The sequence below is a fragment of the Tripterygium wilfordii genome, chromosome 20, assembly GCF_013401445.1.
Source record: "Tripterygium wilfordii isolate XIE 37 chromosome 20, ASM1340144v1, whole genome shotgun sequence".
NCBI classification, from domain to species: domain Eukaryota; kingdom Viridiplantae; phylum Streptophyta; class Magnoliopsida; order Celastrales; family Celastraceae; genus Tripterygium; species Tripterygium wilfordii.
Genome location: NC_052251.1, coordinates 3454206 through 3480442, shown reverse-complemented (window position 1 = coordinate 3480442; position 26237 = coordinate 3454206). Strand labels below are relative to the sequence as shown.

General features: G+C 36.6%; 3 protein-coding genes across 4 annotated transcripts; 1 reads left to right on the top strand and 2 right to left on the bottom strand.

Moving 5' to 3' along the window:
• The first annotated feature begins 1120 nt into the window (after positions 1-1120).
• On the top strand, positions 1121-7195 carry LOC119987220 (AT-hook motif nuclear-localized protein 5-like). 2 transcript variants are annotated; one of them, XM_038832071.1, is made up of 5 exons: positions 1122-2331; positions 2989-3056; positions 3903-4034; positions 6074-6232; positions 6600-7195. In XM_038832071.1, exons 1-5 carry the CDS (start codon positions 1902-1904, stop codon positions 6837-6839), a joined length of 1029 nt encoding a protein of 342 aa, XP_038687999.1. In that variant the 5' UTR covers positions 1122-1901; the 3' UTR covers positions 6840-7195. The 2 variants fall into 2 exon arrangements, with proteins under 2 accessions (XP_038688000.1, XP_038687999.1); XM_038832072.1 differs by lacking the exon at positions 3903-4034 and having other exon boundaries at positions 1121-2331.
• Positions 7196-7838: 643 nt separating this feature from the next.
• Positions 7839-10667, bottom strand: LOC119987221 (probable glutathione peroxidase 8). Its single transcript, XM_038832073.1, has 6 exons — positions 10515-10667; positions 9582-9658; positions 9404-9465; positions 8782-8900; positions 8266-8433; positions 7839-8133 (listed from the first exon to the last, which is right to left on the bottom strand). The coding sequence occupies exons 1-6, from the start codon at positions 10566-10568 to the stop codon at positions 8101-8103; spliced, it is 513 nt and encodes a 170-aa protein (XP_038688001.1). The 5' UTR covers positions 10569-10667; the 3' UTR covers positions 7839-8100.
• Positions 10668-21134: 10467 nt separating this feature from the next.
• On the bottom strand, positions 21135-24173 carry LOC119986618 (probable phospholipid hydroperoxide glutathione peroxidase). The gene is made up of 6 exons (XM_038831253.1): positions 23877-24173; positions 23564-23640; positions 23104-23165; positions 22807-22925; positions 21408-21575; positions 21135-21293 (listed from the first exon to the last, which is right to left on the bottom strand). The coding sequence occupies exons 1-6, from the start codon at positions 24132-24134 to the stop codon at positions 21261-21263; spliced, it is 717 nt and encodes a 238-aa protein (XP_038687181.1). The 5' UTR covers positions 24135-24173; the 3' UTR covers positions 21135-21260.
• Between the last annotated feature and the right edge of the window lie 2064 nt (positions 24174-26237).

Here is a 26237-nt window from a genome sequence, read left to right as displayed (position 1 = left end):
GTTGATTGGATATGATTGTGTTTATAGAAGAGTTCATGTGATATTGTTTTTGTTAGTATGCTTCTCAATCTCATGTGCTTCATGTTTTGTACAAAAGAAACAGTATGTAATTTTTTATTATTGTAAATATAGTTGCATATTTAGAAAGTATTTAAATCAACAAATATATTCTTTATTTAATCGATGAACATACATTTGTGTAATATGAGAAAATTTTATTCATTATTTTTACCAACCTTGATTCGGAACGAAGACAATGTTAAAGGAGTGAAAAAACAAAACCTAACCGGCTCCCTTTCTAAAGTTTTCTCTTAACCAAAGTTTCTTTCGTAGTACAGATCGAAGGAGAAGGAGACTATCATCTCCTCCTCATCCGTACACCTTTTATAGAATGTCTTTTTAGTTTTGCTGTTTGTTGTGGGTTCGTAGATCTCGTCTATAGTCCCCATTCTGTTCAATAAGGAATGCATAAGACTTCTTCACCACATCGTCTCATATGGAGATGAAATATGATTCTTTTCATCCAAGTGTCATAGATTCTTCACAATACCAGGTCTATTGTTTTAGTGATACATATTTGGTGCATAGTGATGAGGATCCTAGATCTGGTGGAAATATATCTTTCTTGATGAAGGGGAGTCAAGAATCTTGATCCAATACATGTGTTTTGTTTTTTGTTTTCGTTAGTCTGTCTAGGTTTATAATTCCTCTGCTAATGTTTATAATTCTTATGCTGTTAATGTGACATTAGATGTGACGTTTGTTATTATCAAATGAAATTGTTGGAATTTTAATCTTATAAAAAAATAAAAAAACAAACAAACAAGCTTATTTCATTGTTTATGCAAATAATTCTTTATCTATTAACACCAAAATAGACCACTAAAATCCAAGGCAACAAAAAGTAGAATCAACACACTTATTAATTATTATGGATAGAGAGGAAAAAAAAGACAAGAAAGAAAAGAGACTTACTGGTTCACTGCCCTAGGACATGCCATTAAATAAAGGGCATGAAACTATGAGAGTATACTTGTGCTGGCCCCACACGAACTCTGTCACTGTCTCTCTGTGGTTGAATTTTCTTACACAATTTGCTTACTTTCTTTGCACACCCGGCATGACAGTCCAAATTGTAAATGTGGTCTTGAATCCAGTATTCTCTTTACACACCCACTTTCTCTCTCTTTTTCTTTTACCAGCTACTGCATTTTGATTTCGAAAAACCCTAGATTTCAAATCTTGGGTTTTGTTGTTTGTCAGAGTAAGGTGAGAGAACCTGTGAGGTTATTGAGCTTTTTGGGTGGTCTAGCTTTCTTAGCTTCCGATTCTACTGCACATTTCCAGTTCAAAAAATTGAGCTGAGCTTTGGGTTTGTTGGGAGGAAATTAGTTGTTACTGACATCATTTTGTCTGTTAAGTTTGGGTGTTTGAATCACAATATTTCATGCTCTCTTTGTTATTCATTCTGAGAGATATCTCCGGGAAATCGTCTTAAAGTTTCCATCTTTTCGTGTTTTCAAGGGCTCTACAAGTTTTTACGCCCACGGCGCTCGCTTTTTCTCGAGTTTTCGAAGTTTGGATTGGGACTGGATACTCAAATTTCTTGTCATTACTGCAACAATTTCATCGGAAGAGAAAAAAACCCTCTTAAGTCTCTTTTGGCTGGAATTCCTTTTGTAGTGTGGGTGGTGATTTGGAGTATGTAGTTCAGTTCAGAATTTGGGTTTAAAGGGGAGTTTCAGGACACCATCTTTAGTCGCCTAAGTTAATGAGCTTCTATTGTTATCTTGCGTTTTGTTCAGTTCCATATTCGGTTTAGAGGGTTGCCAACCCTGTTTTCACCACCAAATAAAGACAGAAATTGGTCTTGACCTGGTGCCATTTCTCTTAGTAAATGCATGGATGGGAGAGAAGGCATGGCATTGTCTGGTGGATCGTCTTCATATTACATTCATAGAGGAGGGATACGTGGGTCAGGGTCCGGATCACAAGCTGGTGAATTGCATCTTGCTTCTGGATTCAGATCCTTTTCAAATCCTAACCTGCAGCCTCAGTCCAATGCCCAGCCTGGCACTGCATTTTCCATAGAGCCCTCTCCACAAGCCAATTTTGGTCATAATATAAATGTTGGGTTGCCACAGGCCGACCCACCGGTGAAGAAGAAGCGGGGAAGGCCCCGTAAATATGCCCCGGATGGGCAAGTTTCATTGGGTCTTTTGCCCCTCCCGGTTAGGCCTAAGCCATCTTCTGGGTCAGACCCTATGACCCCTAAAAGATGTAGGGGGCGACCTCCTGGGACTGGGAGGAAGCAGCAGTTGTCACTACTTGGTGAGTGCTCTACTGCAGTTTTGATTTGTAGTTTTTGATGATTCATGATGTTGAGGTTGGTTTTTTGCTGTATCAGATGTCACCTAATAAGAGACTTGGTTAGTGGGTTGGTTGTCAGTTTAATAGGCATAAGTCGGAACACATATTTATTTGATTTGGACCAGCAAACATTCGTCATCATAACTTTGTAGTCTTCAGTAATTTATCAATGTTGGCCTAAGTTCCAAATGATGTTCATTTTTCATCTGTTTTCTCTCTTGCTCATCTATTTTTATACTTAAAATTTAGATTTTGCTCAGTGACGTCAACTTGTGCCTTCTGAATCTTTCAATGTTCTGATTAGGAAAAAAAACTCTGACATTAAACACCTTCAAAAATGCTACAATAGAATAAAAAAATAACATAATCAACTTGAAAAGGTATCCGGGCACCTAATTCTATAGTCCAAGGGCCATAACTTATTTGATTGACTTGATTTCATGTTTCAAAAACTTATCTCTTGTAAGTCTCTGCTCTGATATGGTTTAAGTACCTTGAAAGTGAAGTGGGATTGGGATTACGATATTGTTCTGAAGTAGCTTAAATCTGGTTACTTAATTTGTTTGTTGTAGCTTTGACCAATGGATTTATTTTCAAGGGGTTCATTTTCTTGCATAGGTGAGTGGATGAACAGTTCAGCTGGTCTAGCTTTTGCACCACATGTAGCCACGATCGCAGTTGGAGAGGTATGCCATAAGCTTTCTACTCTACAGTTTCACCTTCATTTTCATATGCTGCTGTAACCAGTTAAGTTCTTGAAGTTGGTTTTGTTGTATTGTCCCATTTACCATGCCTTTCTATATGGCGCTAAAGCCATTAAAAATGCAAAATGAAATAAAAGGCTTCTTTCTGTGGAATATGATTTAGCAGCCATTCAATGGTTTCTTTCTTGAAGTTTGTAGAAGCTAAGTTTAACATTAATAGAGCCATATTGTGTGACTTATTGCAGTGGAAATAGAATTAATTTTGCATGAGTACGAGTTACATGCCCTTCTTGATTAAATTTAGGATTCCTTTTTACATTTTTAAAAGTTTGTGATATATCTAAATCCATTTGTCTGAAGAACATGTGACTTAGTGATAAAGTTGAAGATGTGCAACCTAGGTCATAGGTTCAATTTTTGGAAATTGTCTATCCACATATTATGTGAGATAAGATCTACATACATCTTGTTTGTCCCCCACCCCGCCTACTGCGCGATCCTTGTGCGTGAGAGTTGTTTACATTTTTTCCTTGTGTTTGGCTTTTGTGTGTGTAAGAGCTCATGCCATGCGCTTGTGCATGTGGTGGTCATTGGAACCTTCTGGACTTGCACATTTGTATTACCCAGCGGTCCCAGCCCAGTTGTTCTCTTTTCTATATAGTGGTGACTGATTGATAAGAGCTCAGGTTTGAACTTACCTGAATTCAACTTGAAGCTTAATTAGATAGTATGATGTACAAAGACTATATTAATAAGCGAATGTTACTTTTCACTTAATGTTTTGTCGCAAGAAGCCAAGAAATAATAGTGTTGCACTTTTCCTTCCAGGACATTGTTACGAAAATACTATCATTTGCCCAGCAAAGGCCAAGGGCTGTGTGCATTCTTTCTGGCACAGGCACAGTTTCTACAATAACACTGCATCAGCCAGTATCTTCAAAGCCCTCTGTCACATATGAGGTTGAATAAGTCAAACAGTTGTTCTTGACATCTTGGTTTCCATTGTCGCTATGAAAATCAGTGACCTTTTTTTCCCTCTTTTCTTGATAATATTTTGAAAATGAGATTTGAAAGCCACGATTCTATTTTTTGCAAAGATATAACTTGTGTAAAGCTGTATGAAGCCTCGACAATAGATTGTGCTTTTCTTTTTTAGTATATTTTAGATTATGACATTGACTTGGTACGATTTGATCATTTGACGAACAGTATTGGTGCTTTATTTCTTGAACTGGAGCACATCTGTCTCATGATTGTTTCTGGGTGGTCTCTATTGAAACAATTTGTTCTTATATTGGATGACAAAAACATGGTGTGCCTAATTGTAGTATAATTAGATTACTTTCTAATTCTAGCTGGAGTATTTTTGATGTTCCTTTATAAAGGCATGAATAGTATTGTTAGAAACAACTTTTTCCATTGAATAAACTTTAGTTTACTCTGTGCTTTCTGCTGGATTCCAGATAGGTGGATTTCGAGTTTTCAAGAGCTAATGTGGTTTAGTTGTGGTTCTTCACGCTTCCATCCCACATCATCTAGTTTGGGTGAATTATATGTGCATATATATGGTACTTTCTCCTCTCTCTAATAGGTCTTTGAGGAATGTATGAGCCACTATAATCCAAATTTAAGATAGTATCAGGGGGGGGGCCTAGCTATGTGTTCTTGGACGGCTTTACCTCCACCCGTTTCTTGGGCCATGGTTTACCAGCTTGTTGCACTTGTTGAGCCTTTGGATTGTCCAGCCACAAGTGAGGGGAGTGTTGAGAGATAAATGTCCCACATCGTCTAGTTTGGGTGAATTGTATGTGCATATACGTGGCACCCTCTGCTCTCTCTAATAGGTCCTTTTAGGAAGAGTGTATAGGCCACTATAAACCAAATTTAAGAGTTAATGAATGCACTCGGTGCACAACAAACGGTCCTGCAGTCTGAAATTGAAGTTTGTAAAAGTGTTGACTTGCTTATTTCCTCAGAGTTGCTCTAGTAGATGATTTCTTTTGCAGTGGTCCCTGGTGAAGCTCTTTTAGGAAGTTAATCAAACAGCAAGTATACATTGTTCTTAATGAATGAAAGAAGGGGTATAACTATATCATTTTTGTCAGTTTTTGTTTGAGCTTGCCCTAAAATATTAGAGCAATCTTGTGCTTGAGGCCCTATCCCTCCTGACCGCTTCCTTAAGCTCTCAAATTTCTGTTTGAGCTGATGCCATTTTTTGAGCTATTTTGCAGATGAAGTGTGGCTGGTATCTTTTGTTTCATTAAAGATTTAAAGGTCGTTCTCTTTAGCATGGCTAAATATATGATTTTGTGTGCGCGCGCGTGTGCGCTTTTGTGTTGGAGACTGTTTAAGCATGGAAAGTTCTATACACGAGATTGGTGCATTCTTCATAATTTATTTTTTTGGGATTTGGATTTGGTTGGTTCTTTGAGCTGCTTATCCAATACTACCAAGAGCTTATACTTTAGATACAAACACACCACCTTTCATTTGTTAAATTTTGGCATGCTATGCATTTTAAGTGTGTCCTTTTTGGACATTCATGTCTTTAAGTAGGCTTATCAACCATCCTTTCTTTAACATGGAGATCTCACTCATTGGTATGCTGATTTCATTATGACATTCGCAGACAATTGGGTGATGATATGTTTTTTCTTTGAGGTGCTACCTAGTGTTAAGTCATGCCCATGTTGCCTGATTTTTTGAAGTTTCTCGTATTTTAGAATTATTTCCTGTTATCACAATGGTGCCTTTGGTTTGGTTTAATCTTAATGTCCTTGAGTTTGACAGTTTGGATCCTCTGTGATTATAACTTTTGCTAACAGTCGGTGCATAGTTGAAAGTTGAATTTTGTATCCAAATGAATGTCAATTTTTAGATTGTTCTAAGAATTTCTTATGATTTTTTTCTTCTCATTTTTTTGGGTTAATTATCAGTTTTACTATTTAAACAAGTTTTAATATTTTAAGAGAAAACTCATGTTTATTTAATTCGTGCAGGGTCGTTTTCAAATATTATGCTTGTCAGGTTCCTACTTGGTCGCTGAAGATGGTGGTCCTCGCAGTCGAACTGGTGGCATGAGCGCCTCTCTTTCTAGTCCTGATGGTCATGTCATTGGTGGTGCGGTTGCGACGCTTATCGCAGCAACTCCAGTTCAGGTAATATTTGGATTGATCTGGATCTCCATAAATCTTCAAATTTTCACCTTTTGTCAAGTGTCATACTTCTGTTACATCATATTCTAGCTGCCGCTTTTTTTTCATGCACAATCAGATTTATTTGGTATTGACATTGATGTGCTCAAGGCCTTTGGAGTCGATCAAATGTCATGAACTTTCACTCTATTTCTTTTTTGCATGCGGAAATTGTTCCGTGGAAGTTATTATGTCTGATGATGTCCACTTGGGTGTAGTGTCCTTTTTAGTAAGGTGCATTATTATGCATTTTCAATGCATGTGTGTTTATGCATGGGCTTGTGCGTGAATTGCGAAGCAACTATATTATAATGTTTCTTCCCTGTTGTAGGTGGTGTTGTGCAGTTTTGTATACGGTGGTTCCAAGTCCAAGGATAAACATGTGGATGCTCCCAAAGATGAGGGGGAGTCGGCCCATCGACCTGATGATAATTCGGTCACCCCAAAATCATCTGTACCAACTAGCATACCATCTCAAAATTATAACCCCTCTCCAGTGAACACTTGGCCTAATTTGCGGCCAGTCGATCATAGAAATCCTCATGCTGATATCGACTTGACCCGTGGATGACTTTTCTGCAACAAGACACATGGTAGGTTTGTATATAGGTGGTGTTGTAAATGCATTGAATTTGTGGGAAAATTAAGAACTTTTAGTTCCTTGTCTGCCCATTTAGGGGGCTAATGAGCTTGCGCTAACATAGTTTTACTATGTGGAAGTCTTCAAATTGGGGTTCTAAGTTAACAGTGAAGGTCTATGGAGAGGCTCTGTGCGGTATGTAGGTCTGTAATACATTTGTTTGTAGCTACAACTAGTCAACATATATGCGGTACGATGATCTGCAACACGATCAATGTTGTTTTTTATGACGAGGAACCATGGAATTCCGGATACTTGGATCGTCCCTCTCCCCAAGTACCTAATATCTCCCCAAGTACCTAATATTCGCAGGGTGTTAATGATGATAGTTGCTGCTTAATCGATTGGTGTATGGTATTTGTCCACATTGTAAAACCTAAATCCCTAAATAGCTTACAGTTTCAGATACTAAGCGTTGAGCAAAAGACTCGTATATTATTATTTATTGTGATTGCTATGGGCAGTAATTTAAAAACAGCATGTGATTACCTTTTGATTGGGAACTTGTTGGAGCTAGTGTCCCTGAACATTCCTATACAAAAATCATGCTTATTGTTGGGTGGAGTTTTTATATATTGCCAATAAGAGTGAAACAAGGCAATGGAAGATCAAATATTGTATAAAGCTAGAAGAAACAGAATATAAAATCTGTCTACAATAGGTATTTAGTTGGATCTGGTGAAGCTCCATGCTGTTAGTAATTCCAGTTTGTGCCCCTCAATAAATTAACCATGCATGGTTTCTATGGTAAGACCAGATGAGGACCCTTGATATAGAAATCATTGCAGCGGCCATCACAATTGTTCAGTCAGTTGAACAAATTCAAAAAATTGTGTGGACCCCCTACAAATAAACTAACGTCCGATTAAAATTATGTGAAAATTACAGTAACTTCTATTGCAGGAGTCTTTAACCCTCGGCACGGAGTAGTGACAAGTAATAATGTCACTGGATGGATTAATTTTCAAGGTTGCCAATTATACAAAATAGAACTTATCTTTCATATTTTGTAATTTATAAGGGTGTCCCGGACTCGTTAGGCTGATACATCACAAAAACTGTTAAGAGGAGCAAAGATAAAGTGGTTTTAAGTTGTACAAGGACACTGACAAGCCTGCAATGACAACAATCATGCAATAGCCAACAGCTTCTTTATGTCACACTGCAATGACAGCCTTCATCTCTGCAACAATCATGCAACAGCCAACAGCTTCTTTATGTCATACTGCAATGACAACAATCATACAACTAGTCAAGTGATAAGATTCCTGGCTAAAAAGCAATTGAAAACCAGCATATATAGCATGAAGGGAATATAAAGATCAGGATGTAAATAAATGCCAAGACAGTTTCAGACCTCGAGGCTCAAAGGAGATGTGGTGGGGTAATAGCGATCGACAACTTGTCCATTTCTATCAACCAAAAACTTGGCAAAATTCCACTGAATGTCATCCCCTAAGATTCCCCATTTGGCTGACTTCAAGAATTTGTACAATGGAGCAGAGTTGTTACCATTTACTTCGGTCTGATACAAGAACGGTTGGTTAAGCTGGTTAAAATGCAATCCACCAACAGTTTCGCATTGGACTAGCAAATAAAGTTTCAGCTACTAAAAGGAAACCAGCCAATCTCTTTCTCTCTCTCTCTCTCTTAATATGTTTCTCTAAATACGATTTCAGACTGGTAATAGTGTTGATAGAAAATTTGCAATTGACTATAAAGGTATCTAACACAAACAAATAAAGATGTTTCTCTTTCACAATATTCATTCACTGAATTTCTACAGCATAAATGAAGAAAGAAGTTGAACTTAAGGAAAACACGAGCTTGGAACAGCAGAATCAAGCATAAATACAATGCTCCTTGGACATACCTTGCCAAATACAGGGAACTCTGATTTGAAGCGAGTGCAGACAAACTCTACAATCTGATCATTACTTCCGGGTTCTTCCTCACCAAACTGATTGCATGGAAATGCAAGTATCTCTAAGCCTACAGTGGGAAAAACAAAACAAGAGTTTAAAAATAAGAACTGTATGAATAAATGTAAAAGGAACGCAGTCACCTTTTTTAAACAAAGAAAGGCAAACAAAAGAGACATGAAAAGTATAGGAACACAATCAATGACTGCATACAATCACAAACATATGTAACAGTATCACTCACATATTCGGAAAACATCAATTCGTGCAAGTAACCTGATAGACCCATTAGTCAGTTGTATAAGAGGAGGGGTAAGAAAAAAGGTGCGACACGTGGTTGATTATCAGTGGTCCACTTGTAACATTTATCACAGTCTTGTTCAGTCATGTAATTTCAGTTATATTCCAGGAATATCTATCAATCTGCTTCTATTACGTCCCTGTGGTATTCTATATTTGGGTGTGATATTATCATAACCCTTGATTAGGATTTATGTAAACAAGCTCTACAGCTAAAATGCTAAATAGAGCATTCTATGTTTCGAAAAACAGTGATAAAGAACAAAAGTGGACCTTGATCTTTGTACTTCTCATATAATTGATTCAGCTCTGCGTAATTTGAATTGGTCATCCCACTGCACATTAACCATGAAAAGTAATTTTAAAAGAAAAACAAATAAGAAGAAGGGAAAGAAGCTATGACCCAAGTTTAGCGGCATAATCCCCAAATTTAGAAATGAAAAGAGAATACCATTTTGAGGCAACATTTACTATCAGAAGTACTTTCCCCCTGTAAGTGCTAAGATTAACATCATTTCCTGCGGCATCCTGGAGGTGGAAGGAAAGGATTTAATCATATAAAATCCTAAAAAAGAACACCTTAGATAAGGGGAAAAAAAACATTTCCCAACTAGAAAGCATCAATGATTGCCACATAATGGAGGAAAAGATAATCATTAAAGAACAGCCTCTGATGGTGAAACCTTAACTCACACATTGCTACACAATGTTCAGTACTGAACAGACGAGTAACAACTTCCATCTTCTTCATCTAGTTTTCACTGAATACCATATCAAACACCTTCAATAGCATATTTATGCAATTGGAATGGATGCCACTGTTTCAAGTTATTCTCCATACATAAAACTATTTCCCAATCACCTAAATCCCAATCGATCCAATGAATTTAAGTTAGTCCTCCACGTTTTCACTCCTGATCCTCCAGCTTTGATCATCTAATGCTTGGGAGTTGGATCAGAGGGGTTTGTGGGTTTATTGATAAAACCACCGAATCCCCACTAAAGAGGAACAACAATGACCGAACTGAACATATTTGTTAAACACCCAGCACGCAATTGAACGCAGCAAGCCCAAAGCATTATACCCAGAAATTCCTTGTGCAGTAAAAGATTTAAAATATTCCCTCAACTATTTTGCTGAAAGTGTCTCCCCTTGGCAAATGAACTCATAGAACCATATCTATATGAACGGGTAGAATTAATGTTTCGAAAGACTTCTGAAATGAACAGACGGTCACATACTATTGGAGAAAAGACACCAAACACATCCTTTGCTTCGCTAAGCGTTTGTCTGGCATACCCTTAAAATTAGTTTCGGGGGGTGGGGGGGAAGATTAAAGCTTTGCATGACCATGTAGAAAATAATTAAGGAAGATTAACAAACCTTGACAGTGAAGTCGTAGATGGAAGTTGCGTTCTCTGTTCTTGGACTTGCCATTGCCGTCTTTGACGTTCGCAAGAAGTAAGAACACGGAAGGAAAAAATAAAACAAAAGTCAAATAGACTTGGCTCAACTCTTGGGCGAAAAAAAAGGCTGCGTGTTGGACGCTGGTTCGTGGTGACAACTATTTAAATATCTGTTTGGTAATGGGGATTAAAATGTTCAGAAATTTCCAAACGGTTACCACTTTTGAAATTTTTGAACCCTTTTCAGTCCAAAAACTTCATTCATATAAGGTATCACTAGTATGTTAATTACTTTATTACCTTTGTCTTCTTCATCACATAACAACTACACTTCTATTCTCTTTCTCCCTCCTCTCTCTTTATTGTTGTCTGTTGGTATCCAACCTAGAGGCTCACATCAACACATACATACTCCGACCTTTCACCACCACCAACGGCCATCCATTTGGCTCGAAAACGATTGGAAAGTCGCTACCACCGCAAGACAAAAGCCTCAGATTCGGCCTATTTTTGCGACAGTTGGCTACACCACCGGATATGGTTGTTTAAATACAGTAACATTGATCTGCCAATCTGTGGGTGTTTGTTACCCGCTGTAGACCTGTGGAGTCAGACTCGTCCGATAGTTGTCTGGCGGTGTCTATTGTAATATAATATCGTCCAGGTGTGCTTGGCAATGATCGTTTTCGTATATGTGTTTTCTTTGTTTTTACTTGTTTTTAGTTATCTTGGTTGTAATCCATCTTTATGGTGGCCCAAGTGTCTACGTAACTCAATTATCCAACTTGTTGGGTAACTTAATACAATAAGGTTCATGACATTTTCAAAAAAAAGGACAACCAAACAAAATTGTATGAATGAGGACACAAGCTCATTAAATTACCTATATGCTCCTTTTCATTTAATAAAATTACGAGAGTCCTAATGTACCTTTTTCTGCTTTCTTTTCGTACATTATCTCCATATACACGTTCGCGCATGACATTATCAGTTTTGACCTTTTCTTTTCTTAAACGAAACTACAAACTATTTCTTTCAAAATACATGACGGATTTTGAAAAAAATAATTTTAAATCAATGTTAAAAGCTCTTTCAAACAAAACCAATTGTCGATATATTATGAATTGAAAAATCTCACAGATAAATTTCAATATATACATAATGCATATCAATTTAGTATAGATAAACCTCAATATATACTAAACATAACAAAACACAACAGATAATGCAAATAAACTGATGCGGATAAATTCGAATATATAATAACCATAACAATATCACAATAGATAATGCAGATAAATTCAGCTCAATGACATTTGTGGCTCTACTATTCATGATCGATGGGACTTTAGCCCACCAAGAATTAATGGATAAGGCCGAACCATGTGTTAGCAAGATGATGATAATATTTGTTGTTTCGTGTTTACGTTTTTATTGTATAGATTGTTCACATAAGCAGCCTCTGCCAAGGTAGAGTTAGCTTGACAAGTTCTACCACTACCTCACATTCCTTTTAATCCTATTAGCATGCAAATTGATTCCCTCGAGTGCCCCATATGTATTGATTGCTGACACACACAACATAGGGCAACCCCTGTATTTATGTTGTTTAGTGTTTTTTATTGTGTTGTTGTAATTTGGTTGTTATTTAATTATTTGTGATTAGTCAATAGGTTGATGCCTAATTTTAATATTAATTTTTGTCAAAGGTAGTCGATAGTAGTTGTGGTCCTACTCTTCAGCATGATCGATGGTACTTTAGTCGGGGACGAATTAATCGATGAGGTCAAACTAGTTAACAAGATGTTGGACGTGATACTGGGTGTTTCGTCTGGACTTATATTTTCATTAGGCTTTGTGTGTCATATGTATTGGTTGTCGAATTAATCGATGAGGGATACTAGGTGTTTCGTATGGACATATATTATTTATTAAACTTTGCATGTTATATATATTGGTTGTCGACTCACAGGACACATGCAACTCATGTATTTATGTTGTTTAATGTTTATTATTTGTGTTGTTGCAATTTGATTGTTATTTTATTATTTTGTGATTATGATGGTTCGTGACTTGACGCAAAATAAAATGAAAAAATAATCAAATTCTAACAATATAAATATACCAACCACATTTTTAATGTCATGTACACTGAGTTAGAGATATTGAATCCTAATAACACAAAAAATGAGGAACACAAATGTCATAAAAGTAGAATCTGTCTTTTTTTTTTGGTATATAGATTGAGCTCTCTGTGTCAAACCACAAACTATCCTAATCACAAAATAATAAAACAAATTACGATAACACAAACAATAAATATTAAACAACATAAATACTAGGCTCTCTCTTGTAAGTTATAATTCTGACATGCATGTCGTTTGATGCATTTCAATGCTCCATCTACCTCGTTAATTATATAGAGGGAAAGGAGTTATAGGATCTTCATTGTGGTCATGTGTTTCACTATAACTGCATGGTTTGGTGGCTGATTAGCGGGGCGGAATGCCCCACGTGTCGCGCTAGTACGACTTCAGCATATTCCGTAGGTTTAGGTTTATTAGAATTGGCGCGTAAAAGTTTAAGTTTTAAAAAGATCTATGTCTGTTAAACAAGATAAGTACAAGACTGTTGATGGCACTAACCAAGACCAAGAAAATGGTGATCACAATTGTTCTGTTATGTAGTTATTATAATCTCTTTTATTTGTTGTAACTGATAGATAAACACTTGTATATATCATGTGTAACAAGTGCATTTATCTCTTGTAACAAATCATATTATTTATTGAGATAGAAACAATTGGTTTTGCTAATCTACCAAAACCTATTCGTTCAATACATCTTTCATGGTGTCGAAGCTTTGTGGCTAACGCCTAAAAGATCCTGATCGTCTATGGCAACGACTTCATCTTCCGCACCTTCTTTCACTCAACCAAATGTTAATAATTTGGTGTCTGACAAGTTGGATGACACAAATTATCTGAGTTGGATTTCTCAGTTCACTCTGATGCTTCGGAGTTATGATCTCTTGAGTTTTGTGGATGGTACAGAACCAAGCCCAAATAAGCTTTTGTCTGATACTTCTGGCAAATCAACTGAAGCAATAAATCCTTCTTATTCGTTATGGCAAAAGAAGGATCAATTCGTATTAGGTTGGATTAACTCCACCCTTGATAAGAAAATTCTACCTATTGTTTATGGTCTTAATACTGCAAAACTGGTATGGCAAGCTCTAGCCAACCGCTTCGCTTCTCACAGGGGCGAAGCTAGAGCTTAGCATGAGGGGGTCGTAGTGGTAGACGTAGAATTTTATATTAGGGTGGATAAAGCTAGCGGGGTCCGGGGGCAACGCCCTCAGAATTTTTTTTAGGTTATCTATTAATTATACATTTTAAAGTATAAAAACTGATACTAAAAATAAAAAATTATAAAATATGATAAATAATATTTGTCACATGCCTTCTTGTTTCAACCATGAACATGAATTTTTATAATAGGAGGGGTCTAAACTGAAAATTTAGGGGGTCTTTCATGTAAATTAGTATAAAATTACTTATTAAAAACATTTGAGGGGGTCCGCTACATGGTGGCTTCGCCCCTGGCTTCTCAGTCTCCATCTCGAGTCAATCAATTGAAACGTCAACTTTAGAGCTTGCAACATGGTGGAAAGAGTTGTTTAGAGTTTCTTCAGATGGTCAAGCAAGTTGCTGATCAATTGGCTACTATTGGAAAATGTGTACCAGATGAGGACTTGATTTCACATGTCATGGGGGGCTTAATGTCCCATATACTCCGTTTATCACTTCATGCTCCTTCGCACTTCGAGATAAGTCTATTTCATTTGATGATTTCCAATCTGAATTGTTGACTTTTGATGGATTTTTAGACAATCAGCAGCGCAATCTCAATTTTGAACAACAAACTTTTGCTATGGTTGCCAATAAACTAGCTAACAATGGCAAGAGGTAGAATAGAAATTGGCAACAATGACAACTCTCATTCAATCCAAAGTCAAAACAGAATCCTCCTCAACAAGCTAATAGTGCAGCACATGCTCCTCCGCCAAACACGGACCCAAACTTTGATCCTTATGCCTGTCAAATTTGCAAGAAAAGGAATCATACAACCTTGGATTGTTTCCATCGTTATGACTATAATTATCAAGGCCGCCATCCTCCACAACAATTAGCGGCGATGGTAGCCCAGACAAACGCAATACATGGTGACAATACTTGGTGTGCTGATAGTAGAGCTAATGAACATATCACTTTAGATCTCACCAACTTAACTCTCACAGAGTCCTACAATGGAAGTGACACGGTAGCCGTTGGTAATGGTAATGGATTTTTGATCCCTCACTCTTTGCTCTCCTAAATCTAAATTTCATCTTAGCCAATTCCTTCATTGTCCTAGTGCAGCAGCAAATCTTCTTTCCATTAACATATTTTGTTTTTGATTGTTTTTTTATCTTTACTAAATCACATTTTTTCATCAAGGACAACCTCACAGGACGCACCTTGCTGGAGGGAAGGAGTGAAGGAGGTCTCTATCCAATCCATGTGAACAAGCAGTCATTAAATAAATATCGTGCAAGTGTTGCTTTATTAGGTGTTCGTACTTCTATGGATGTATGGCATGCTCGATTAGGGCATCCGTCTTCACATGTTACCACGTGCATTGTCTAAACTTTTAATTTACCTGTTGATGGGTCTGTTAGACTTTCTAGTGTGTGTCAACCATGTTTCATGGGAAAAACAAAACAATTGTCTTTTTCTTATTCTCATCGTGTCTCATCTAGTCCTTTGGAATTAGTTCATTCAGATGTCTGGGTCTCTCATGTACCTTCAATTAGAGGTCATCGATATTATGTCTTATTTATTGATGATTTTTCTAGACTTACATGGTTGTACCCTTTCTCAAATAAATCTGATGTTTTTTCTTGTTTCGTTCAATTTAAATCATTGGCTGAAAATATTTTTTCATGCACAATTAAACAGCTTCAGTAGGATAATGGTGGAGAATATATTTCCAATCATTTTCAATCATTTCTGATGAAAAATGGCATTCACCAATGTCTCACATGTCCCTATACCTCACAGCAAAACGGTGTCGCTGAGAAAAAGCATCGACACATCATGGAAATTGGCCTTTCACTTCTCGCACAATCTCACCACCAAAATTTTGGGTTGATGCGTTTATGACTGCCATTTACTTGATTAATCGTTTGCCCTCTCTTGTTTTGGAAAATATATCTCCCTACACTAAGTTGTTTAATCGACCACCAGATTATCAATTTTTGTGGTCTTTTGACTGTGCTTGTTATCCTTTGCTTAGACCATATGCTTCTAATAAACTTGCCTTTCGAAGTAAACAATTTATTTTCCTTGCATATTCTCCCAATCCTCATGGATACAGGTGTTATGATCCTACCTCAAAGAAAATTTTTATCTCTCGGAATGTTCTCTTTGATGAGCACTTGTTCCCGGCTAAGATGTGGACCTCTTCCTCTCCTTCATCCAGTCAAGACGCATCTCCTACAGGTAAGTGTCCTAACTCTTCCTCACTTCTTTCTCTTCCAGTTATGGACACTCCTTCAACCACTCCATCTCATCCAGTCATTGACACCCACATAACCACTTCACTACAGGAACTATCTGTTGGACCAAGACTTAGTGTCTAGTCAACATTGTGTTTTTGATGATTGTGTATGATTGTATACTAAAATGTGTGTGAGCATGCTTGACTTAAACATATCCTAAAATGCTAGAAAACATGCTTAAATGGTTATTTGGTTAATTGTTTAATATCTTAATTGTGCATGTACACTTAAATGAAGGCTTATGCATATCTCTATGTGAATTTGATATCTATATATTTTTGAGATAGTGCTGGAAATTTAGTTTTGAAAACAAACATACATGGACTAAATTAGGGCATTAATCTTCTAAAAAGATCATAATTTATCTTAACCAACTTAGATCCAAATGACTTGAAACTTGAACCACATGCACATGAAGGTCTAATATATGTTCTAGGACTATAATCATGATAAATTAAGTGCATCACATATATATTTGGTCATATGCTTAAATTTCGCCAAAACTAGGTTTTACCTAATTTTGTGCATATGTGTTCTTTGTGAACATGGTGAACCAAATGAACTCCGATTTAAATGAAATTTCGTGTGCATCTTAGTTTCATCACTAAGAACATATTTGACTTAGTAAAGTTCAAGAGAAAAGGTCATTTACACTGAGTTTTCAAAATGACATTGAATTTACACTTAGAATTTATCGGTTTCACTATTGGCGACTTATTTGCTTGGTTGAGTGACCAAACGATTTCCGATTGTTATGAATTTTATATGGACATTATAATATATATAAAATGATTTATCATGCAGTAATATGAATTTTCTGGGTTGTTTTTCTAATGTAATTAACCTATGCGCTCTATATGAAGCTCTTTGAGCTTACATGCAATTGGGGAGTTCTACCTCCTATTTCTTTGTAGGTTAATTATCATGAGGATGTCATATCACTCAGAATTCAGTTATGCTCAAGTGAATTGAAGTCCGGTTTTCGAGTATGAGCTTGGATCTCTAGAAAACCAAGAAAAACCTATGTTCATCAACCTTCCACTAAGGCATTTTGATTGATGATTGGAACTAGCCTTAGGGCTGTATAATATGGATATATTGGTGCTGCCAAATTCAGAGTTTGAAGTCAAGATTGGAGAGACATGTTTGGTCACGTGAAGGATCTCTTGTCTTCATCAAACAAGATCTTGCACATGCTTCCTTTATTGAGGTCAATGACCAGATTTTTGTGAGAAGACAATTGATGAAGCTAAAGGACAAATGCAATGGTTGAAATTTGTAAGAGATGAGAAAGTATATTTTGCAACTATACAAGACTTAGATTATGAAGATATTCTTGAAGACTACAAGCTCCAACGGTACACTAATCTATGACCGAGATTGAATTGTTTTGAATTATGAATGGATCATATTACAACAAGACTTGAAGGGTTAAGATGATCATTTAAAGGTGAATCCAATGGTTGTGCATAAAACAACATTCTTGCTTGCAATTTTTGACTTAAAAGAATATCTTACTTGATTTTTGGAGTCAAAGATGGCTGCAAGTTGCTACACATTTAAAAGGAAATTGTTGGAGATACCAATGCCAAGATTTGGTGTAAGTTTGATCAAATGGTCAAAGATGACAAAATTGTTGGAGATACCAAGGTCAAGATTTGGTGCAAGTTTGATCAAATTGTCAAAAATGGCTGCAAGTGCACATGACAACTCAAATCTTGGAAAGCTAGACTTGGAAAATAATGCAAGTGCAACGGCTACATATTGTAAGGTCAAGATTTAATGATCTATCCATTAAATGGCCAAGATTTGCACATGTAATTGAAGGTCGAGATTTGAAGATGGAAAAAGATCCAATGGTGGAAATCACAAGAACTTGGTAAATTATAAAGAGGGGTTCTTCCTCATTCCAACTTGGAGAAGCCAAAATTACATTGAAGAAATTCTTGTTCTCAAAGCTTTCAAGCTAGTTTGTGCCATTGAATCCAAGCTTCTACCCAAGTCACTCAAAAGGCTTCCTCACTATCTTGCTTTTGCAAAGAGGGAGTGCTTCTCATTTGGCTTCTTATTTTCAAATTCGAAAATCCTCATTATTCTTCATTTTCTATCAAACCCGTGAGGTGATATTGTGATTCTTGAGTGTTCCTCAACCCCATTTGCTTAGTGCAAACCTTGAGTGAACCATTTATACCGAACACTTGTAAAAGTCCCTTCATTGGGCAAAAACCTTGTTGAGGTTGAGTTTAAGGGAGTGCTTGAAACCCTTGGTTGTAAAGTTTGAAGATTATCTTGAAATCTTCAGTTTTAAGGGTGACCAAAAAACCCTTGTGAGTTTTGTGGAGCTCTTGAGAAAACCACATCCTTAGTGGAAGTTGGAAAATCCTAGGTTGGTGAACCTAGGTAGTAGATGTAGGAGAAGAGTCTCCGAACTACTATAAATTGCTGTGTGGACTTTCTTGATTGCATTGCTTGCTTGTTGATTGATTAAGTGTTTTGATTGCAGAATTTTCTGAACCACTAGTCTGTCTGTGCACTGTTCACATAGCTAAACTTTGAATTTTAATCTGAATTTTTGATATAGTATTCATTAGGGTGTTGTGATACTGCATACCAAATTTCATTGAATTCTGACTTGATTTGCTAGGTGAAATTTGAGTTGTAAAATCTGTGCGCAGTGTGTTGTTTAAAAAATTTGTTTTTGAATTCCTTGATTATTTGATAATTGATCATTCACCATATTGTATCACATCTTGCATTAAAATGAATATTGATTAAGATAATCATTAGAGTCCAAATTTGTGTGCTAATTGTTAATTGACATTGATTTCTTTTTAAATTATAAAAAGAGATTCCTATCGGAATTTAGGGACACAATTCACCCCCCCTCTTGTGTTAAGTACGATCCATCACTATCCAATACACCAACCCCGATTGACGTGGAACAAACAATTTCTACTCCTACACCTACAAGTCCCATCCTTGAATCAACCCCAATTGATGTGGCACAACCAATTCCTCCGAGTCCCATCGTTGAATCTACTTTGCCGACTTCAAGCACCACCTTATCTAACTCTTTACCTTTGTCACCTTCCTCACAAACATTCCCTCCTTCAACCAACCAAATTGTGTCTCCCGGTCCTCAGCAAAATCGAATGGTAACCCGTTCACAAGCTGAGTCTTTAAAACCCAAATCATTTCCTGATTTTACATTATTTTATGCCTCTAAACATCCACTTGAACCTACTAGCTACTCCCATGCTATTGTGTCACAGGATTGGCAAAAGGCAATGCAAGACGAATTTGATGCCTTGATTCGTAATAACACATGGTCCTTGGTGCCACGACCATTGGATCATAATGTTATTAAAAACAAATGGGTCTACAAGATTAAACAAAAAGCTGACGGAACCATTGATCGGTTTAAAGCAAGACTCGTTGCAAAGGGATATGAATAACGTGATGGGGTGGACTTTTTTGAAACTTTCAGCCCTGTCGTCAAACCGGCTACAGTTAGGGTGGTTTTGGCCATAGCCATGTATTTTGGGTGGTCCATCAAGCAATTGGATGTGTCTAATGCTTTCCTACATGGCACGCTACAAGAGGAGGTTTACATTGAACAACCCCGAGGTTTTACTAATCCTAAATTACCACTCATGTGTGTCGTCTTCATAAGGCTCTTTATGGTCTCAAACAGGCGCCTAGAGCATGGTTTATGCGCCTATCTCAATGCTTACTTGAATTTGGGTTTAGAGGATCTCAAGTTGACACCTCTCTGTTCACCTATACATTCAATAGAGTCCATGTCTTTATTCTCGTATATGTAGACGACTTACTAATCACTGGCTCTTATGGTGCTATTCTCGAATCTTTAATTGCGAAACTTCGTTCAGAATTTGCATTAAAAGAACTTGGTGAACTTGGGTACTTTCTTGGCGTAGAGGTTTCACGAGATACAAAAGGCTTGCACCTTCGACAAAGCAAGTATATTATTGATATGCTTCATCGAGCTCGAATGATTGGTGCCAAACCTCATCCAGCACCATGTATCTCAGGTTCAAAGTTATCTTCTCTTGGTGAACCCTTGCAAGACATCACTGAGTATAGACAGTTAGTGGGGCACTTCAATATTGCACACTAACAAGACCTGAGATTGCCTACTCGGTGAATCAATTATGCCAACACTTACATGCACCTATGACCACCCATTGGCAATCTGCTAAGCGAATCCTTCGCTATCTAAAGGGTACAGTTGAGCATGGTCTCTATTTCACACGTGGCTCACTGAATTTACATGCCTTTTGTGACTCAGATTGGGCTGGAGATCCGGATGATAGGGAAATCCACATGATGTTAATTATGGTGTCTATCTTGGTCCTTGCCTAGTATCATGGTGTGCCAAAAAGCAATCAGTAGTCTCAAGGTCTAGCACAAAGGCTGAATATCGCGCCCTTGCAATGGTGATCGCTGAACTTTATTGGGTTCGTATGTTGCTTAAAGATCTCAATGTTCCATTATTAAGTCCTCCTGTGGTATGGTGTGACAACCAAAATGCAATATCTCTTACCAAGAATCCCATTTTCCATGCTAGGACCAAGCACATAGAGGTGGATTTTCATTTTATTCGTGAGAAGGTGCTGAATAAAGATGTGTGTGTGAAGTATGTACCATTAGTTGATCAAGTAGCAGATTAATTGTAGACATTTTGGGGTCCAAAGCATTTTCCTTTTATTAATAATTTGTAAATGATAAGGGTTTGGCAGAAAAATCGTCAGAGAATTCGAAAGTGATATATCAAAGAACTCATCGAATAATTTTATGTCCTCAACAAGGAACAAGAACAAAATTTGCAGAGCTCCAGCTACATAATTTTCTTAATTAACAGAGACAAAAATGGAGGGGCAAGCAACATCCTTTATAGTTTATAGACAATTCCTTTCCAAATAGCCACAATCTGATTATTCAAACTCTGATACATACATTACAGGCACACAAGGGCTGCAGTAAACATTATTATAAGTAGCATAATCATGCCCATAACCTTAAACAAAGACCTAGTCACAGTACTTATTCATATTGGATATTCCCACTTATTCCCCAGCACCTAACCAAGTAACACGAGCCCTCAAGCAATCCCCAGTAATTTCTTCACATCCTTCTGCAGAAAATAAAGAGCAAATGACAAGGGTTATGTTTATGTCTTTTCAATCACAAAACTTCAAAACCCCTACTGCAGCTTTGAACAAAGGTTTAGCATAAACAGAGAAGTTACCTCGATGCTCAGAGGGGAAGTAGTCGGCGCATATCGGTCGACAACATGGCCATCTTTATCGACAAGGAACTTGGCAAAATTCCACTTAATACCATCCCCCAAAAGTTCCCCTTTACTCGACTTCAAGAACTTGTAAATTGGAGCAGCATTCGCACCATTCACATCAACCTTTGCCAAAACATATAAAAAGAAGCTTTTTCAATGACCAATTCCAAATTTGGGTGGAACAGAAAAATCCAAGTGATATCTTACATTATTCATCTGTCAAATTCCATACTAAGGAAAACAGACTGAAGTTGGGAGACAAGGTAACTAACAAATTAATTTTAACCCAAAAAATTAGTGTTTTAATCATAGGCTACCAATACTATTGTTCTATGATCTTTTACCCCACCAAGTAGCTAAATTGTGCTTTACTTCATAACTCATTGTCCCTTAAATCAAATTATAATTTTTTGTGATATGTGGGGTTGATGCTTTTAGAGAGTTGAACAATATGATACCAATAACTTGAAGCCAGTGGATTTACAAGTAACACAGTAAACATGATCATTTATCCATTAAACACTAATGGTGAAGACATCCTCTACCCAGATGTAGCCTACGCTAGCCTCAATCAGGTAGCTAAAGGCAAGGAAATCATTTTTTTTTTTGAAAAGAAAATTTTTATTAACGGCACCGAGGGGTGCAACCCAAAGCAAGGCAGAACTACAAATCAAGAGCTAAGACACAAAAATATTGGAACAAGTTCCGCTCAACCAAAGCTCAAGAACAGAAAGCCAACCATTCAAAAAGACCCCAAACGAGCATTCTTTGTCCTGAAAAATCCTAGAATTATGCTCTTTCCAGATTAGCCAATATGTGGTTTGAAGAATTGTAGTAAAAAAATTGTGCTTGGCTTTGTTGGATGCCAGAAAGTGCCAAGCCTCAACCTCGAAAGGCAAGGAACTCTCCACAATTTTAAGTTATTCCGAGGCCAAAGACTCCAAATGTTGTTAGGTGTTAACTATGAAAATGCTTAAAGATAGTGAAAGTAGTTCCAGGTATTGGTTGTTTCCTCTATCATATACATATTTCGGGTCTACATCCTATCTCATATTTCCACTGGAACACCCATTTGTGGCTTATGCTAAATGCTTTATGCATTTTTTCCCCTAAGCAAATGCTTTATGCCATTAAATGAATGAAGATGGAACAAATTTCTAGAAGCCTGAGACTAGTCAAAGTTAATTGCAGAAAAAAGTAGTTGAAAGGAAAGAAATATTTTTTCCTTATCATGTCTTCGTTCAGGCATGAATTTTTTTTTTTTTTAAATTGGAATTTGGACGTTGAAGCAAGTATTAGTTTGAAAGGAAAGCTCTTTATTATACTTAATAGAGGCAAGCAGTGTAAATCTTACCTTATCAAAAATGGGATACTCGGCCTTAAAGCGAGTGCAAGCAAACTCCACAATTTGTTCATTGGTCCCTGGTTCCTGAGATCCAAATTGATTACATGGGAATGCTAGAATCTCCAATCCTTCAAAAAATGCAATAACAAGTGATAAGGAACAGGAAAATGATCAATCTGATGCTGATGCCTGAATATATGTTTTAGCATTTTGCTTTCACTGCTATTCCACAATAAACATGCGCACATAAGTTCATGAATAGATACCATGAAGCAATATAAAAAGAAAATCTAGTTAAAAGCCAACCTTGATCTTTGTACTTCTCGTACAACTGAGCCAACTCAGTATAGTTGGAATTGGTCAAGCCACTGCACAGATTGACAAGAAAAAACATTATGTCAAACTCAAAAACACATGTTGTCACTGGAGAACCCTAAAAGGCTAAAACATGTTAAAGTTAATTCCTCATCACCCTCGTTTTGAAAATGAAATATGTTTTATATCAAAATTAACACTAACAGAAACTTGACATCTTGTGAGGGGAGTTTTTGGGATCATGCACTCACACCCAAGGAATTGTCCGCTTTGGGCCATGGGCTCTCATGGATTTATTTCAGGCGGATGCCCGTCTCCCTCACTCGATTCCATGAAGTGATTTCATGGAAGTGGCGGAGTGAGTACCCAACTTACCAACTATACTCCCTTTACAACATCATATTCCCATAAATGAAAGGAAGAATATTTAAGAAAATGAGGAGAAATGTACCATTGCGAGGCAACGTTAACAATCAAGAGGACTTTCCCTTTATACTTGCTGAGATCAACATCATTTCCCCTGGCATCCTGAAAGCAAGAGCAAAAGAACATACATCAAATTCCCATTTTGTGCAAGGCGAAAATAAAATCCTGAGATGATGCAAATCAAGTAGTCTAACCAAATCATTGAAAATTTAAAAGGAAAAAAAGGCTAAATTACAACAAAAGTGAAACAAGTGGAGTATGATGCAGATACCTAAAACTCCTGCTTGATTCTAGGAGTGGAATTCAATCCAAAAAAAAAACACGTCGAAGAAACAAACCTTGACGGTGAAATCGTGGACTGATTGGGCACTGGATTGACTTGCCATTGTACGATCGGATCTCAAAGCAAACAACACAGGCCTCGAAACCCCTGCTTTGAAGAATAGAGAGAACGAAGAAACTGAAGGGTCACTCGAAGAACGCAAAAGGGTATGCTTGGGACTGGACGGCAATCGTTTGGCGAAGAGAAGAGGAGCTGATTTTGATGCGATGGTGAGGTTTCTTGTGAAGATTAGGCGACCTGAAGAACAAATCATCAGAATAGATCAATAGACGAATGATGGTCTAATTTTATAGTCTGGTAGGTTAGCGGGCAGTATTCGGCTGTATATAAACCGTCTAGATGCTATCGTTACACGTGGAGGTTTTGTGATATGCCACGTGGAAGAAAGTTGGCCATGTGTCGGTCTAAGATTTCAGATGGCTGGACGGTGAGGATGGTTTCATCATTGATGACGCCAGTGAGTGTGAATCGGAAATTAGGCTCTGAAACTTATGGGAAACTAATTTTGAACCCACGCTTCGCGAGGTATATAATCCTATGTTTATTAAACCTTCACCTTGGAATAATGCATTGTCAAATCAAGGCTATTGCATTACACTTTTAAACTAGTTGCATGCCCGCGCTTCCCGCGGCACATATTTTGATTGGAAAATAGAGATGTGTGGAAGTTTTTCGATACTTTGTTAACATGAAGAGCAGTAGAGCTTTAATTGTAGAAAATAGAGATGATTGTGAGATGAAGATAAAATATGTACAATACTTTTTTAATTTGCGAAGAAGAAATTTTTCTAATAGGGTGTAAGAAATTTGATGCATAAGGAATAAGTATGCTAAGAGTTTATCAATTTTTATTTGCGTCGCTAGTATCGACAAAGTGTTATAGGTCAGCAAAGACATGTTTATGAGACAATATTGTATGGTTAGTACAACAATCTCTACAAAGTGACATTTAATATCGAGAAGTACAATGTAGCATAAGTAGTATTTTTGAAATGATATTTTTGGAATAAAATTCTTAATATTTTTAGAATAAGATTTTTTAATTTATATTTTTGAAATGTTATGTATGACTGGTAGATTTGTGCCTATAATCACTTTGACCTTCAACAACTCATTGAATTCTACCGTGCTTTCCTATCACCACTTACATGTTCCAATATCAAATGGGCTGAATTTACTTACACATTAGAACAATATAGCATGAAAAAAGCCTCTCATGTTGTGTATGTTGCAATCCAAACAGACTACTAAACCTGACCAAACTCTAAACATACACAATACATCAACTAAATACTACAAAAACACACAAAATACATCAAAAACACACAAAAATTCCCACAAAATGATGGTAATCAATGCCAAAAACACACAAAATATTTTCAAACTAAATACTACAAATGAATTTCATTAATTGAGTAATATCAAAAGACTCTCATAATTAGCAATACATGACCTTTGAGAAACCAAAACAACATCAAACCACTCCTATGAAACATTAAATTCCCATACAATTCAATATAATTTTAAAATTATTTGAATACTATTAACTGTATGAGTGTGGTTGTGGGTCCTAAAGTGTATGAATGTAGTTGTGGGTATTAAAGTTTTGCAATATATTTATGTGTGTGGTTGTGGTTCTTAAAGTTTTCTAATATATTTTAAAATTTTCTTTTGTCTATGTAGACTTTTTTGTAAAGACGTCCACATGGCACCTTGAATTAAGGAGAAGCCTTGTGGATCCTTAGTTATATATATATAAACTAGTTGCATGCCCGCGCTTCGCGCGTCACATATTTTGATTGGAAAATAGAGATGTGAGAAATTTTTTCGATACTTTTTAACATGAAGAGCAGTAGAGCTTTAATTGTAGAAAATAGAGATGATTGTGATATGAAGATAAAAAATGTACAATACCTGTTTTTTAATTTGCGAAGAAAATTTTTTTCTAATAGGGTGTAAGAAATTTGATGCATAAGGAATAAGTATGCTAAGAGTTTATCAATTTTTATTTGCGTCGCTAGTATCTACAAAGTGTTATAGGTCAGTAAAGACATGTTTATGAGACAATATTGTATGGTTAGTACAACAATCTCTACAAAGTGACATTTAATATCGAGAAGTACAATGTAGCATAAGTAGTATTTTTAAAATTATATTTTTGGAATAAAATTCTTAATATTTTTAAAATAAGATTTTTGAATTTATATTTTTGAAATGTTATGTATGATTGGTAGATTTATGCCTATAATCACTTTGACTTTCAATAACTCATTGAATTCTATCGTGTTTTCCTGTCACCACTTACATGTTCCAATACCAAATGGGCTGAATTTACTTACACATTAGAACAATATAG